Raw genomic sequence first — 16,659 nt, 5'->3', positions numbered from 1 at the left:
CATCGAAGGCTCTTCTTTCTGCAATAGAGGGTGATTAACACAGCGATGCACAACTGGTCAATGTGCAGAGAATAAGAAACTGGGGTGCAGTTCATCTTTAAGTGGGACACATGTGCCACCCCACCCCTGCCAAGTCCCAGAGATCATCCTGAGAAAGGGAGCAGAAAGACTGCAAGAGCTAGAAGCTGTGGACTTCCATAGAAAAGCAGTGTTTAGGGAAATGGAAACAACCTAAATGTCCTTCAACTGCTGAATGGATAATGAAATGTAACACACACATACACACACATACACACACATACACACACACATACACACACACATACACACACATACACACATACACACACATACACACATACATACACATACATACACACATACACACACATACACACACATGCGTGAGTGCACACACAGGACAGAACACTGTTCATCTTTAAAGAAAAATGAAAGCAAAAACTTTGCAGGTAAATGGATGGAATTAGAAAAAAAATCATATTGAGTAAGGTAACACAGACCCAGAAAGACAAATGTCATGTGTGCTTTTGCATTGGAAGCTCCTAACTCTAAATCTTTAGATATAGGTTCATACTCTGGAGTTCCCTTCCAAACCAGGAGAGTAAAAAGGGAGACTTGCTAAGGTATAGAATAGGGTGGGTGTAGCATGATGAATATAAACCCAGAGATAGATATTGGGGTTCAACCTGAAAACCAGAAAAGCAAAGCAGCCAGTCACTGGCTCTTACCTGTACCTCAGTCCAAAATGGCCTTCCTGCCTCCAGGAATCCTCAGAATAAGACTGAGTCAGAAACCCATCTCTTCACATTATACATTCCTCTCTAGTGCTGGGATCAATGTCGTGCACCGCTACTGCCCAGTTTCTGTGGCAAACTAGTGTGCCTACTGGGATTAAAGCCATGTGCCTGGTCTGTTTGACTGTTCAGTTAGGCTGTTTTACTTTCTGATCTCCAGGAAAGCTTTATTTACGAAAACACAAATGAAATACCACTAAAGGTGGAGAGCATTAGGGACAGGAATTTCCTGGTTGGGAAAATAGGAAAGAGCAGACTTTTTATAGTGAGGGAGGTAAATAAATACAAAATGAGAGATGAAGGAAAAACATAAGGTGTTGGAAAAAGTCGTAAAGTTTCATACTATTAGTATTGACCTATTAACTATTGAGCTAACAAAAGTATAATACATGTAAGTCTATGTATAAACACACACAGGGAAGAGAGACAGAGAGGCAGAGACAGAAATTTTAGAATCTGTGCTGCCAATACTCCCAACAAGATTCAAAGACCACAATAAAAACTCCAATTCCAGGCATGACAAGTCCACTTTGAGTTGTTGGTCAGGATTGTTCAAGAGACTCTCAAAGCATATAGCGTATTGATATTCCCTTAGTTGCCCTCAAGAAGTGGAAGGCTAATTCCTTTATGCCAAAGACACCATGCATTTTAGACATAGGATGCAGAGGCCCCTGAGCTGGAATTGAACTGAATGTCTTCTCTATGATGATTTCATGGTTCCAGAAGACTATCCTGATGCCTGCGGCTCTAGATACAAAACTCTCAAGTTTCTTCTCCAGCGCCATGTTTGCCTATATGCCACCATGCTTCCTGCTATGTTGATACTGGACTAAATTTCTAAAACTGTGAGCAAGTCCCAGTTAACTACTCTCCTTCATAAGAGTAGTCATGGCATCTCTTCACAACAATAGAACATTGATTAGGGTGGCCCCTTTGCCAAGTCTTTCCCACCTCCTTGTTCTGCTCCAGATACCACTCTTTCTCTCTGCTGTCTCTCTTGCAGTTCACTTGATCCTGAACCATGGGCTCTTATTAAGTCATCACCTCCTCTAATCTGCCTTCTTTAATTTCTTTCCCTCTTTGGAATCAGAGATTTCATTAATCCACGCTGTTTAACTGCAAATGGCTTGACTTCAGTATAAAGTAGATAATCAGCATCTATGACCAGGAAATGAAACTTCTTAATTCTCAAAGACTGTGAAAATTTCTACCACTGAACAATCAAATGATCTGAAAAATCCCTTTATTTCTAAATATTCTCTACTTTCTGCTCTCTAAGCATTCCTTGTTTCTGCCCTCTCTATTCCCTCCTTCTGATCACTGGGATTAGAGATTCTAATGCCTTTTGGGTATGAATAATATTAAAATATCATCATAATATAATCATATATATCATTAAATATAATGATATATCTATACAACTATATATATATATGTGTGTGTGTGTGTGTGCGTGTATATCAATATCATCATAATACCAATATACTGGACTGAAAAACTAGCTCTGGAGATTGGATTTGACCTAGTCATTCTATACCCTAGCATATATATTTAAAAGCTTCCTGTAAAGTCACTGCCCTGAGTCTGTCTGTTCACCTGACTGGGAAAAGGAAACCAAAACAAGAAACTATATACTTGAGAACAACTAAGATGTAAACTATTTCCAATAGAGGTTGCTAATGGCTAAGTGTAATTGGAGGTGTTTAACTCTCTGAATACCCTTCTCCTCCTTTCTTGATTTTGTTTACTATCTATCAAGCTTTTGCTGAAATTTAAGCTTCTTTTAATTTAGGATTTGTAATATCATTAGGGTTTAGAAAATAATCTGTAAAGTCCTTAGCAGTAAAAGCTAGTTTAAGAATTGTAACAAAAGGAGTTGATAGTTGAAAATCTATCTCTAGGTAACCTGCACCATCCTTTACACCCAGACTCATATGACCTCTTGGTCTTCACCTGGGAGGATCCTGATTAGAAGAGCATCTCAGTTTACTTGGATTGTCTTCCTGGAGAGATTCTGAGACAGTTGCCATTTCTTTAGCCAAGCTCTGCCTCCTTTCTCCAGACCGGTCTCCCAGCCATTTAGTCCAGTATGTAAATGACCTTCAATTCAGTCCCTCACTGGCTTTGTCCCAACAACACCTTACTCAACTCTGTAGCTTTCTAGGAGACAATGCATACAGAGTCTCCTCTTCTGAAGCTCAGTTTCCGGTCCTTCTGGGCAGGCACCCTGTTGTCTGCTAGCAGTCACGTGCTCACCCTCCAGTGCACCCAGTATAGTAGTCGCTCACACCTCCAACCATAGTTGGGTACCTCAGAACCTAGATCCCTAACTTCATTATTCTCGCTCACCCCCCTCTATGAAGCATCTACAGGCCCCCTGAGCCTCTAGATCCTATTAATCCTGTAATACTTGTTTCTCACCTCATAGAGACACTTCATAGGCACTCATACAGACACCTGTTCTGGCTTTGCACCATGATCAACCCTTTATCCTCTGTACTACTGAAAAATAGGGAAGGTTCTGGGAAATTTTAAACAAATGAGAGGATCCAACTTTGCTTCTTTTTTTTTTTACATTTTTTTAAAATTATTTATTGAGCTCTACATTTTTATCTGCTCCCCTCCCTGCCTCTCTCCTCCTCCCTTCAATCCTCCCCCAAGATCCCCACGCTCCCAATTTACTCAGGAGATCATGTCTTTTTATACTTTTTATTTCCCATGTAGATTATATCTATGTAAGTCTCTCTTAGTGTCCGCATTGTTGTCTAAGTTCTCTGGGATTGTGATTTGTAGGCTGGCTTTCATTGCTTTATGTTTAAAAACCACCTATGAGTGAGTACATGTGATAATTGTCTTTCTGTGTCTGGGTTACCTCACTCAAAATAATGTTTTCAAGCTCCATCCATTTTCCTGAAAAATTCAAGCTGTCATTATTTTTTCTGCTGTGTAGTACTCCACTGTGAAAATGTACCGCATTTTTCTTATCTATTCTTCAATCGAAACAACTCTAAGATTCCATATAACACCTGTAAGAATGGCCAAGATCAAAAACAACTTATGCTGGAGAGGTTGTGAGAAAAAGGGAACACTTCTGCATTGCTGGTGGGAATGCAAGCTGGTACAACCCCTTTGGATGTCAGTGTGGCGATTTCTCAGAAAATTAAGAAACAACCCTCCTCAAGACCCAGTAATACCACTTTTGTTTATATATTCAAAGGATGCTCAATTGTGCCACAAGGACATGTGCTCAACTATGTTCTTAGCAGCTTTGTTTGTCATAGCCAGCACCTGAAACCAACTTTGCTTCTATTGTGTATTTTTCTGAAAGATTTGATTCAAGAGTTAGGGGATGACAAACTTGTTATAGGCATTAGCAGTAGTCTTTCTATGAGGCAAGGAAGCCTCTGAAACTTCTTTCAGTCTCTCTCTCCTCTCTCTCTCTCTCTCTCTCTCTCTCTCTCTCTCTCTCTCTCTCTCTCTCTCTTCTCTGTTCTCTTGCCTCACTGGCTCCATCTCCTATCAGACAGGAGTCTTTCTACCTTGTCCCCTTCTAAGCTTCAACTTTTCCACATCACCTTCCTAGAACATGTTGCTATCCCCCTTGATTCCTGCCCTCTTCTCAACTTTGCTCCACCCCCCACCCCCATCCCCCCAAGGACACTGCCCTCACCAGTTCCTTCCTAGAATCACTTGAAACCATTACCCAGGGAAAAAACAAAACAAAACAACTACTTTTGTAAATGGATGTTCCTGTCCTACTGGGTCCCTCCCGCAGCCTTTTAAGCATTCCCCCACAGCAAACTTTCTATTTCCCCTCTGTCACATCCTGACTGTACTTGGTTTGTAAATGGAAGCTCATCCCTCAGCCCCACTGACACCCACCAATTGGGCTATGCCATAATCTTCTCTGATCCAGTACTAGAGTCTGCCTCTTACTACCAGTCCCCTAGTAATGATGAAACTTTGGGAAATATTTGCTGCCGGGACTACTAAAGAGGTGAGTCAACATCCATACTCTAATCCTCTATTGTACTCTTGTCTTCTCCAAGCTTAATTTCCGTCTACTCTGAGTCCCTACACAGGCCCTTTCTTCATCAGATTATTTAACAGCCCTGTCACCTACTGCTGCAGGCCTCAGCTAGTTCTTCCCAGGAAGCTTGCTTAGTCAGTTCTGGCTTACAAAAGATGAACATGCTGTTTGCTGATGATACAAATTGAGAGCTTTAAAGGGAAGCTTAAATTACCTGAGTCTCATGAATACAAAGGCATCAAAACTGAAGCTTAATTACCTTCCAGTACAAAAGGAAGAGCTTGTTTTCTCTCTGTGCTAGCAGGGTTCCCACTGAGACAGGTAAATTCACAAAACATACTTCATGCAAAGCAAACCACCAACTACCATGCTGTTGCTTACTTAAAGGCCTTGCCTTTTCAATAGCTGCTCTCAATAATTGTCCCTATGTCTCATGGTAAATGATTGGCTATTTCCAGACGGAAAGATAGAATTAAGGTTTTATGCATGTTGTGAGGATCTGAGAAAGTGATTAAGGTGTATGGAAATCAGACTTAAAGGTGACACAGTTATGTTAAAACATCCAGGTGTGTAACATCAGTCAACAGTGTTCTGGGAAGTTGTTAATCTAGTCTTGATAATAATTATAAGCAGTGACCACTAAAGCTTATTTTAAAATAATATCATAATCACAGGCACAAAGCTTCATTTCCCTTTGGTTGTTTGCTTTTCTTAGATACAGACTTGCTGATTCTTGTAGAATTCCTCTAATTTAGTTTTATATTCATGAGGTTCATCCTTGCTTTCTGTGAAATACATTGTTGCTTTTATGATTGTACCCCATAATATAAAAAGATCCCAATTTTGATCCATCCTGCAACCAAGAAATTTGTGTTGCTTGCACTTAGGGATTGTTATAAAACATTTTTAATAATTATTTTTACCCAAACAGCTTCATTTGAGGGTCCAAGTCAGTGATGGGGGGATGGACAGATCATAGAGGGTGTGTAGAGGAGAATACAACAGTGAGTCCCCGTGAGCAGAAATAAAAGGGGAAGGAAAAGTTCTGGCATAAAAGATTCCACAAGGCTTCCTGTGGGAGTGGGATTGGCCACATCCAAAGTCAGACAGAGGCTGATAGAATTTTTGTCCTGCAGTGGGCTCCTGATTAGTTTGGGACTTATCTGGGGCTATGGAGTTGGTCCAGGTGCTGTTCTGCCTCTGCATGGACATGTTTGTGAAGATTTCCTTGAGAATAGCATCAAAGGCCAGTTAAACTCTGATAGAATTCAAGGCAGAGGTCTTGAGGAATAGAAGACTATTTAGTTAAATGGTTTTTGGGGGCTTTCAGGGCATGGTGGCTCATGCTTTTAATCCCAGCACTCAGGAGGCAGAGGTAGGTGTATATCTGAGTTCAAGGACAGCCTGGTCTACAGAGCAATTTCCAGGACAGCCAAGCTGACATAGAGTAGCTTTGTCTTGGAAGAACCAAAAACAAAGAAACCAACAAATCACTCTGACCACAGATTTCCGGCTTGCTTATCTGGAACACCAGGACAGCCCACACTACTTCCTAATAGTTCCATTGATAGTTGTTCCTTGTCTTGACTCAGCATAGAGCATGAAGGTATTCTTATGGGAATAATTCATGAGTTTGTATTGCTTCAATGTTCCTGATCCCCAATGGTTGAGAGACCTGGATCCAGCTTGTCTGTCACTGTGGTTAAGGAAGGAGGATCCAGTCAAGGTCCAGAAGGGTCCAGAAGCACATATCAAAAGATAAAGTTGCTTTGTGGAAACACAAAGGACAGAAGTTGAGAACACATGTTATTAATAATTTTTAAGAAAACATTTGTTTGTACTTAACATCTTCATCGTACTTCAATGAACAAACATGGGGCTGTGGGTATGTGGATGCTCATCTCTAGGAGATGCTGTGGCAGTTTTTTAGAATTCTTGCACTGGTCTCATTCTGTACTGCCGAGTGTCTGTAGAGGGTGCGTTCTACAAACCTCTAGTGGATACTGAGGAGCCAATAGCACAAGATGCAATACACACTGTTTCTTCTCCTATATCTTTATGACACAGTTTGCTTCCTATTACTTTGCTTGGAGAGAAACAAACAACTATAAAGTTGCTTTGTTCACAGTTTCACAAAGAGGATTCATTCTTCCAGACACCAGTAACTTTAGCTCATGATTATTTTTGTTATTTGCTCATTAAGTTCAAGAAACAAGAAATTTGTGCCATTCCTGGGACCACATAAAGAATGCACAATCTCCTGCAACCGTTTTATAAAGATATAAAGATATTATATAATTAGACACATTTTCTTCCTTCCTTCCTCTCTCTTTCTCTTCTTCCTTCTCTCTCTTCTTTCTCCCTTCCTTTGTTCCTTCATTCCTCCCTCTTCTTTCCCTTCCTTCTTTTTTTTTCCCACAATGTCTCTGGTTGTCCTGGAACTCACTACATAGAACACGCTGGTCCAAAACTCATAGTAATCCATCTGCATCTGCATCTGGGGTGCTGAACTTAAGGATCTGAGCCACCACACTGAATTCTGAAATACTTTTGCAAGAAGGTATACACAAAGCTTAGGTTGGAAGGAGACATTGGAAGCTTAAATAAAAGAGGAGGTAAGTTAAATACAGTGTTTTCTTTAATGAAAGGTCTAAGTTCTTTATTTTAAATGAAAAACCACAATAATATCATACGTTAAGCTGTACAGTAGAAATGAGTTTTCTCTATGGAATTGTGAAAAAGGGAAGAGGGATTTATGTAAATGATAGAACTAGTGGAATTTAACAGATGTTTCTTAGGATTCTTATGTTAAAACAAAGCAAAAGAAACAAATAAAACACCAGAATTCAGATTTGTTATATTTGTGTGTATACACATGAACTCATGTAATCATAATGAATAATTTAACCATGTTAATAACTTAAAATATAAACTTCATTCACCACCTTAATATCAATTCAGTTCTTCATTGCAAAAGTATTTCTAATATAATTAGCTATTAAGACCACAGAAATATACAAAAAATAAAAATGATATTCCTAATTTTATCATTAATATTGCAATTAATAGTCAAAACATACATGTGTCAGAAACATTAAAATAAATGATAATTTTAAATTCATAAAAGGTTCTTATATATGTTAGGCAATATAGCATGATATTGAGGAAATAACATATAAATCAAGAGAACTACAAATCTCAGAAATAACTCACACATTTATTGCCAACTGATTTCGATAAAGAAGCAAAGGCAGTTTAGTGGAAGGACAGTCGTTTCAATAAAATGTGCTCTGTGACTGGATATTAATATCTCTTAAATCTACACATAGACCTAACCCTTTCCATAAACATTAACTCAAAATGACTCAAAAGCTTAATTCGGAAGGCAAAGTCATAGAAGAAAATCTAGGTGACTTGGTGTTTATGAATAACTTAGTAGATGTAACACTGAAAGCACAATCCATAAAAACTGATAAATTATGGACCTCATTAAAATTAAAAACACTTGCTCTGTGATATACACAGCTAAGGAATGAAAATGCAGGCTTTGAAGAGGACACAATTCAACAATATTTGATAAAAGATTAGTATGTAACGTAGACAAACGAACCTTAAGAAAACTTAGCAGTAAGGAACAAATGGTGTCTTAGTTAGGGCTTCTACTGATATGAAGAGAATATCATCACAGCAATGCTTATAAGGGAAAAGCATTTAGTTGGGTGGCTCACAGTTTCAGAGGATTTGTCCATTGTTATGGCATGAGATGGTGACACACAAGCAGGCATGGGCTGGAGAAGGAGCTGAGAGTCCGACATCTTTACTCACAGACAACAGGAAGAGGTCTGACATACTGGCTATGGCTTGGGCATTTTTGAGACACTAAATCTCACTCAAACAGTGACATACTTCTTCCAACATGGTCATGCGCACTCCAACAAAGCCAGACCTCCTAATAGTGCTACTCCCCATGAGCTTATGAGAGACAACTACATTCAAACTACTACAAATGACTTAGTTTAAAAAGTAACCAAAGGTAACAACAACAACAACAACAAAAACAAGCCAGCAAAGAAGAAGCATGGCAAGCAATTACATGAAAAGATGTTTGTCATCTCAAGTCACTGGAGAACTGGGCTTTGACACAATGAGGCACAGCAGAGTTATTTAGATGGTTAAAACATCCAAGTTGTGATAACAAATGCTGGTGAAGGTGGAAATAAAAAAGAAAAAGCTTTCACCCATTGCTGGGGAACACCAAGTCCAGAGCTCCAATGAAACACCTGGCAAAACTAAACACCAGACCTAGTGATCTATTTTCTTAGGTTTTCGTCCAGAGATTAGAGATTTTCATCACAACAAGAATGCTTAAAGCGACTTTCATCCCCAGTGTCAAAATTAGGAAGCACCAAGATGTCCTTCAACAGTTTAAAAAGCAAACACAGAGTAGAGCTTCTATGTGATGTGAACCTATTTCCCAGGGGCTGCCATGACAAGGCATCACAAAATGGGTAGCTCAATGACAGAGGTTAATTTTCACACCATTTTTGAGGCTGATAGTCTGCAGTTGAAGTCTTAGTAGTTTAAACCCCTAATGATGGCTACAAGGGAGAATCCACTCACGTCTCTTCCCTAGGGTCTGGCGATTTGCTTGTTGTCTTTGGCATTCATGGGAACATGGCATACTAACTACAGCCTCCAATTGGATTTCATTCTCCATGTGCTCAAGTCTCTGCATCCATCTGTTCACTTCTTAGAACATGGTCAGATTAAAGTCCATCCTAATGATCTTAACTTATTACCCTGCAAAGACCCATTTCCGAACAAAGTAATATTCAGGATTTTGAACAGAAGAAGCAATTTAAACCATAGCACAGTGGACCATTATTCAGCAATAAAATTTAAGTGAGATAGCAAGTCACTAAAAGATTCCTGTATTATAATGATATAGCATCCTTGGAAAGTTAATACTAGAGAGAGCTAAAAGATGGACAGTTGTAAGGGATTCAGGGAGCAAAGAGGAAGGATGTGCGCATGGAGCACAGAGGACTTATTAGAACTTTGGCATTGTTTTTGTGTGAAGTGGCAGTGAATTATCTACACCCTAACCTCTACAGGTGGATAACACAAAGAGGGAACCATAATGTAGTAGTACGGAAATCTGGATAATACGACCCAATATTGGCTTAACAGTTGTGGCCAATTTACTGAATAGATTCAAAGATGATTTGTGAGGGATTTAAGAGAGTACATGCTAAAATTTATGTTCAATTTTCATGCATATTCAAAATTTGTGTGCAAAAGAATGTCTATTACTTCGTCTAAAAACAAGTTAAAAAGCCTCCAGATCACAGACAGCTTCTTTCGTCTGTGAAGAAGTTCTCTGAATCAGTTACCTTTACATCTGGCCTGAAGGACAAGGTTCTTCTTGTGAAGTTCAGGTAGGAGAACTTTGAGTGGCATGGGCAGCTGGAACAGTGACAGGGCAGCAGAAAGATATTGGGTATGCTCAGGGAACACCACGAGGAGCAAGGATGGAAGGGCTAGGGCAGGACTGGGAAGGGCATGCAATGGAGAGCCTGGTGCCTAGATCAAGTAGGTGTCTTTGTTGTTTTTAAATCAGTACTGTGCAGTTTGGCATTTTTAAAGAAGTTTTAATCAGGATAGTCTAGGATCTGATCTGTTTGTAAAATATCACTGACTTTCGCTTGTCAAAGAAAGCATTGTAAATGGACGTAAAACTTGAGTTAGGAACACATTGAGTGAGGAAGTGACATATTTGCTCAAGAAAGAAGTAATAATGGTTCAGACTTGGGTGAGGTCAAAGAGTAGAGAGATTATGGAGTATATGAGATACACTGTTGAAGATAATAGAAGGAAGTCCTGCTTGCTACATCAATCATCTAAACATGTGAGATTATCAAATTGCTTGCAGCCTGAAGTCCATTTTTTTGGCTGTTCATATACCTTTCCATGAAATAAAATTTCTTAGATCAAACATTGTTAAAGTAAATGGATCTCATAAATTTGTGCATAATATTTGCTTTTCATAGTGTTTGTTGTAATGAGGTTTGGCTCTTGACTAAAATTGACTTCCTGTAGGCATATTTTGAAAACCTTTCCTCTCATTCTATTTTCTCCACAAACATTAGTTAGACCGTCTTCTTTTATAAAGAGACAATATGTTACAACTGAGAATCTTTCTGTTTGTAACAAATGAATATATGCATTTGTGTTGTTTATATTTATAATACAAGCACACACTGGTCTATTTATTAAATATTACCATATAGCAAAGGGTATCAATCACAAGCTGACAAAGAAAGGAAGGTTTAATAATATTATTATTAGAATAGTTTAACCAACAAGTGTGCCATGTTTTGTCTCAGTATTTTAAGATTGTAGCAAAACACTTGAAAGCAAAGAAAAGGCTTAAAATAACATGGCAAAGTGGTTTCATTTATTTGCAAAGAAGATAAGAATAAGTGTTGTGCAGTTAAAACACTGTTGTTGTTACGGTAAATATGTCAGAATGGGGAAGGTGGTTGAATGTGTTGAGTTTATTCCAACGATCAAAGTCTTTACCTAGATAGTTAAAAGCTAACTGTAGCCTTCCTGGAAAGTTTACATTGGACTCCCTCAGTTTCAGTTATCTTTTAGTTCAAGGGTTAAGAGGAAATAGAAGTCTCTCACCCCTAGAAATAGAAGAAAGAAGAAAGAAAGAAAGAAAGAAAGAAAGAAAGAAAGAAAGAAATCTCAGTGCATACTCAAAAGTTTCCAGAATACTCAACTATAATTTATCTACAGGTTTTCAGATGACACATGCATCTAACTGCTCTTGAATAAAATATTCATTATAGTAAGTCGTGTAATAATGTAAACAAAGGTTAGGAAGCTATAAAGTTAAAATAGAACTCCCTTGCCCTATTTTATGAGCTGCCTTAATCGGAAAAATTTAAATACAGTTTTATTTTTATATGTTTCTGTCATGTGTGAGAGGTCCTAAATGTCAGCGGAGCGTGTTTGTTCATTGCATGGGAGGAGAGAGAGCTCAGGGAGGAACCCTAGATAGACCCCGAAGCTCCAACAGCACCAGTGTTTCAAAGACTCCAGAGCTGAATGAAGAATACTGATGGGACTCATGCACTGATCTCAGAAAGGGGCCGGGAGGGATGATGCAGCTCACAGAGCTAGCTTGTGGCACAGGAGAGGGCATTTGCCTTCCCTCTACCCCAAAAGGATTCTTCTTTCTTTTTCAGTGCATTTTCTTTTTGCACAGATGTTTTATTTTCAGTTCAGTTCGCTCCCTGGTGGCTTAATTTACACTGAATCAAAAGATCTTTGAGAGGGTGATTATTAGGGACTGGCAAAACAAAGATCTCTACCGATCAAAACATCTGCGTTTTAACGGGCAGAGAATGGTTTTTCGTAAGTGAACCTTTGTAGCTAGATGCGTGCATACGTACGCATACAAGTAAACCTCAGCGTTGGTTTCTATGCCTTCTGTAAGTAAGTTTGCCACCTTAAAGTTCCTTTCTCTGCCACCCACTGGCTACCACAGTGCATCTGAACTGGGCTGAACCTCTCATCCCTACAGGCGGCTGGGAAACTGTCGCTTATATGCTTCTGTTGTCCAGGCCTCGAAACAGGAGACCTAGAGGTCAGCAGGCAGCAAAGGACTTAAGGAAATGCGCTCTTGCTGCTGCCTCCATGGTCCTCCTCAGTCATCCCGGGTGCCCGCCTCCTAAGCCCCTTAGAAAGTTGATGCAGAAGCCGGGCAGAAGAACCAACAGATTGGTGCTGCGGGTTCCAGAAGGCGGAGCAGTGAGTCCGGTGTGGCAGCTGTCATCTCTCCTGCCTCCCCGTGTACCCAGATCCTAAAGAGCCCACAGCTCCTAGCTGGGCGCTCACTGTACCCGCGAAGTAGTCACATCTCCAACTCCTAGAGCTCGCCCTCTCCCGGACACTGCAGCGCGGACGCTCCTGGACGCCTGGAGGATCCGCTCCATGCTCCCTTGCACAGGCTGCATCCGCTGCATCTCGGGTTCCACAGCCTGCAGCTCAGCCTGGTAACTCCGCGGCTGGAGCATGCCGACTTGCACCTGAGCATCCCCACCTCGCTCCGCCTTCACCAGAGCGACGGCAGGGGGCGGGGGAAGGGGGAGGAGGACTCTGATTCCCTGGTGGACCCAGGAAGTTGTCCTTTAAAAAGAACATCTTCAGCCAGCCTTTGAGCGCCGCCTCGTCAGAGCAGCATGTGGACTGGTTCCCCAGGCCCCCTAAGTGTTCTGGGCTGTCACCGCCGCCTCAGTAAGAGCAGCTGCTGTGGGCAGCTAGAGCCACGCGCAGGTCGAGGAGCAGGGGCGCGCAGGTTCTTCATCTCCGGATTGCTGCTGGCCTCTTCTTCTTGGGAGGTGGCAGTCACTGTTGCTGCTGAGAAGCCAGCCTGCATTTCCCTGCCTGTTGGTCGCCCAGTGAGGAGTTAAGACTGCACCTCCAGCCGGGACACACATGGCTTGTTACCTGGTTATCAGTTCGAGACATCTCAGCAATGGACACTACAGGGGCATTAAGGGAGTCTTCAGAGGACCTCTCTGCAAGAATGGATCTCCGTCTCCGGTAATGTGCACTTGAGCGCGCACACCCGTCCACACATGTTCAAAACCAAATGAAAACAAAAAGAGGCAGTGAGAGATGCTGTCCTGCCTGCCTGAGTGGGTTAGACTCCTAGGGCATAAGCACCAGCTTTAGTGATGAGAGCAGACACACTTTGTAACAATTATAGAGAGGGGTGTGTGTTTACATGTTTCTTGTCATCCAGGTCATTTTGATCTGTAGTGTTTTGCATGCGAATATTTAATGAACACAGTAACTGCAAGGATGAAGGTAGAGCCCCCTGCAGAGTCTGCTCAGGAACCCACTGATTTGGGTAGTGGAGAAAGTTTGAGTGACACTTTATAGTATGCTTTGGTGAACTCATACTTTCATATTAGTTTAATAATTTTACAGCTGTTTCATAAGAGGATAAACTCCTCAAAGGGTTTGTCTTGTCAAACTGAAAAGATGCATTGTTAAGTTCAAGGCTCAATTAGATTCTTTAGAAGGAAGTGGATGACTTAATTTGAGGAAATCCATATGGGGTTGTTTGTTGTATTACATAAAAATACCTTAACCTGCAAATTGAGTGCTTTTATTTAACTTAGTAGACTGTTCAGATACTGTTATCCAGAATCAAAGGCCTTGCTATATTTATCAATTAATTCATAGTACTACAAACTAATCTTTTAAGGGTTCAAATGTGTTTAAAGAAAATGTGTATATGTATGTGTGTATGCATGCATAGATTGAATATGTACAAGTATATAATCAGTTTTAGACTAAATGGCCCAATATCCAAACTTGATGAACAACTTTTTGATTCTGATATTAAGAGAGTTATTTTTACTTTGCATGATATAGGGAGAAAGGTCTGAATTTGCCTGAGTATTTTGTGCCACCCGCAGTCCATTACAGCTTAATACTTGGTTAGTGGTAATTATTTGCAACTGCTGTGTATTATAAATACCTCTGGTTTTCAACATCTGTGATTTGCAGAAGGGATCTGGAATCTGGAGGTTCATGTACTCAGATGCGTCACCAATATTCCCAACGACAACTTCTTCCTTCATGTTCTCACATGCTTTAAAATGTGTGTTGTTGTAACAGCCCCAACTAAAATTTAGGGAGCCAGCAATGTTGCATGGAAAACTCTGTTTGCTTTAACAGTTACAATTAAATTCACAGGGCTCGAAAGGGACTTGGCAGTTTCGGCCAACTGAAAAATACAGCCCAGAGTTAGCCTGAGCAGCAGGTCTGAATCTTGCCTGCTTTAAAGAGTCTAAGGACTGGAGTTTGTGCAGCCTCAGCAAACCTGTACAGTGTCCAACAGCTCAAGGGGTCAGGAGCATTTTCCTCAGGGCAAACCATTCCTACCACTTCTTCCTTAAGCACATGTTGCCTTGTAAGCCTCTAATGCTCCAGTTTTCTTCCAAGCATTTTTTCCCCTAGTGCATTGTTAGTCTCCGTGGCTGTCTCTGAAACCTTCCTGAGTTGAGTTTTGGTGTGGCAGTCCTCAATACTCAGTACATCTCAATACTTGAGATCAAAGGAGACAGATCTCATCATTGTTACACAGTTTGATTCTCTTCAAGGAGATGAGAATATGATGTTGAGTTAAAATCTCTTGTGTTTAAAGAGGAAGTTTCTGTCATTTGGTCAGGGATATCTCTGTGTCTTTCTCGTTGCCTATGTCCACAAAGCCTAGCTGATCTCATGTAAACTGAGTGTGTAAATGTGGATGACAGATGTCAGCCTACTATCCACATGGTTGCGCTGGTTGTCCAGGGTACAGCTGCACACCTATGGTGCACTCTTTTTATAGTTTACTTGTTTAATTGCATTATTTACTTTGTTTTCAATCTCTTCAGTTTGGCTCACTGGATAATGCTCACTAAAATTATGTAGGAGATATTTAGAAATGTGTAATGCAGTTTTAATATGTAGCTCACAAACACATTCTCTCTTTTTTCTTTTCTTTTCACATTTTATCATTAAATACATGTCTTTTTCAATGTTTGACCAGTCTCACATGAACTGACTTGTATGGGAAACTGATACTTATTATCCCTTCTCTGTCACTGAAGGTTGTTGAGATAAGTCCTCACTTGGTTTGAATTCTCTTTCCATTGCATGATGTCTTTCTTTCTAAGGCAAAATAAGTCACTATTTTCTAGATCCTAGACTCTTTGTCATTGAATAGCCCATTTGTCTTCAGGAGTGTATGCTTGCCTTCTTGATCAACAGGTTGCAAAGCATCAATTTAAAAATACTGTGGATATGTATATATTTTCATATTCAACAATAGCTTTCAAGTCATATTCAGATTTACACTTGTTTATTCATATGCTCAATGTAAATATTAACCTATTGATCATGTGCTCATTAAACACAACAATTTAGAGTTTTTGAAATAGTTATCTATAAATGTCTTTTCAAATTTAGTGTATAGAATAATGTAAAATTGGCTGTTACCTAGTATATTAACTTCCCAAGGTTTAGTTTCCTAGAGCTAGATTGAGATGTTAGCTAATAACAAACTTTCACTAAGTTCTCTACTGCTTAGTCTTCATCCTTTCTCTTTTAATATTTGTTCTTTATTTGTTCCATATCTTTGTTGTTAGTGGAGCTGTTTCAGCAATGGACATGGCCTTAACATTCCATAAGTGCAGTTCTAGAATAAGGGTATGTTGTATTCTGTCACAGAAAGGAGACAATTACATTGTAGCTTAATAAGCCTTATTTTTAATTTTTGCTGTAACTATATAGCTTGTATAGTATAGATTTGACATTTGACTGTGTAATGTATAATCTACATAAGTCTCCATATATTCAAAAATAATTATAAAAACTTCTTATGTTCAAGTCATGTCTGTTTAATGGAAACATGAGCTATTAATCTCAAAGTACAAGAGAGAATTAGGTATAAAGACATACATATATACTTACACACATACTATATATATATATATAATTTCAAGAGCTTTCATGCAGAACATATTGAGTTATTATATGTATTTCTCATAATAAATATGAAATGCAGTAACTGATAAATGAAGAAATAAGTATTTTAACTCTTACCAATACTCACAGATTAGTAAACTGAAAATGCTAGAGTGAAATTCTACTTCTGTCTGCAAAGTTAGCAGACAGAAATATCTGATGATTACCTCTTGGTTCTGCAGGAAAACAAAAATTGTGTTTAATGGTAATGAGCATGTG

General features: G+C 39.6%; 1 protein-coding gene across 1 annotated transcript in view; it reads left to right on the top strand.

The window, feature by feature from the left end:
- Window positions 1-13,201: 13,201 nt before the first annotated feature.
- The window catches only part of Znf804b (zinc finger protein 804B), a 516,878-nt gene continuing 513,420 nt past the window's right edge, over window positions 13,202-16,659 (top strand). The window contains exon 1 of the mRNA XM_057758823.1: window positions 13,202-13,461. Coding sequence (XP_057614806.1) covers window positions 13,354-13,461 — 108 coding nt within the window. The 5' untranslated portion in view covers window positions 13,202-13,353. The remainder of the gene's footprint in view (window positions 13,462-16,659) is intronic.

The sequence above is a fragment of the Chionomys nivalis genome, chromosome 26 (genome assembly GCF_950005125.1).
Source record: "Chionomys nivalis chromosome 26, mChiNiv1.1, whole genome shotgun sequence".
NCBI classification, from domain to species: Eukaryota; Metazoa; Chordata; class Mammalia; order Rodentia; family Cricetidae; genus Chionomys; species Chionomys nivalis.
This window is presented reverse-complemented; position numbering and strand designations above follow the sequence as displayed.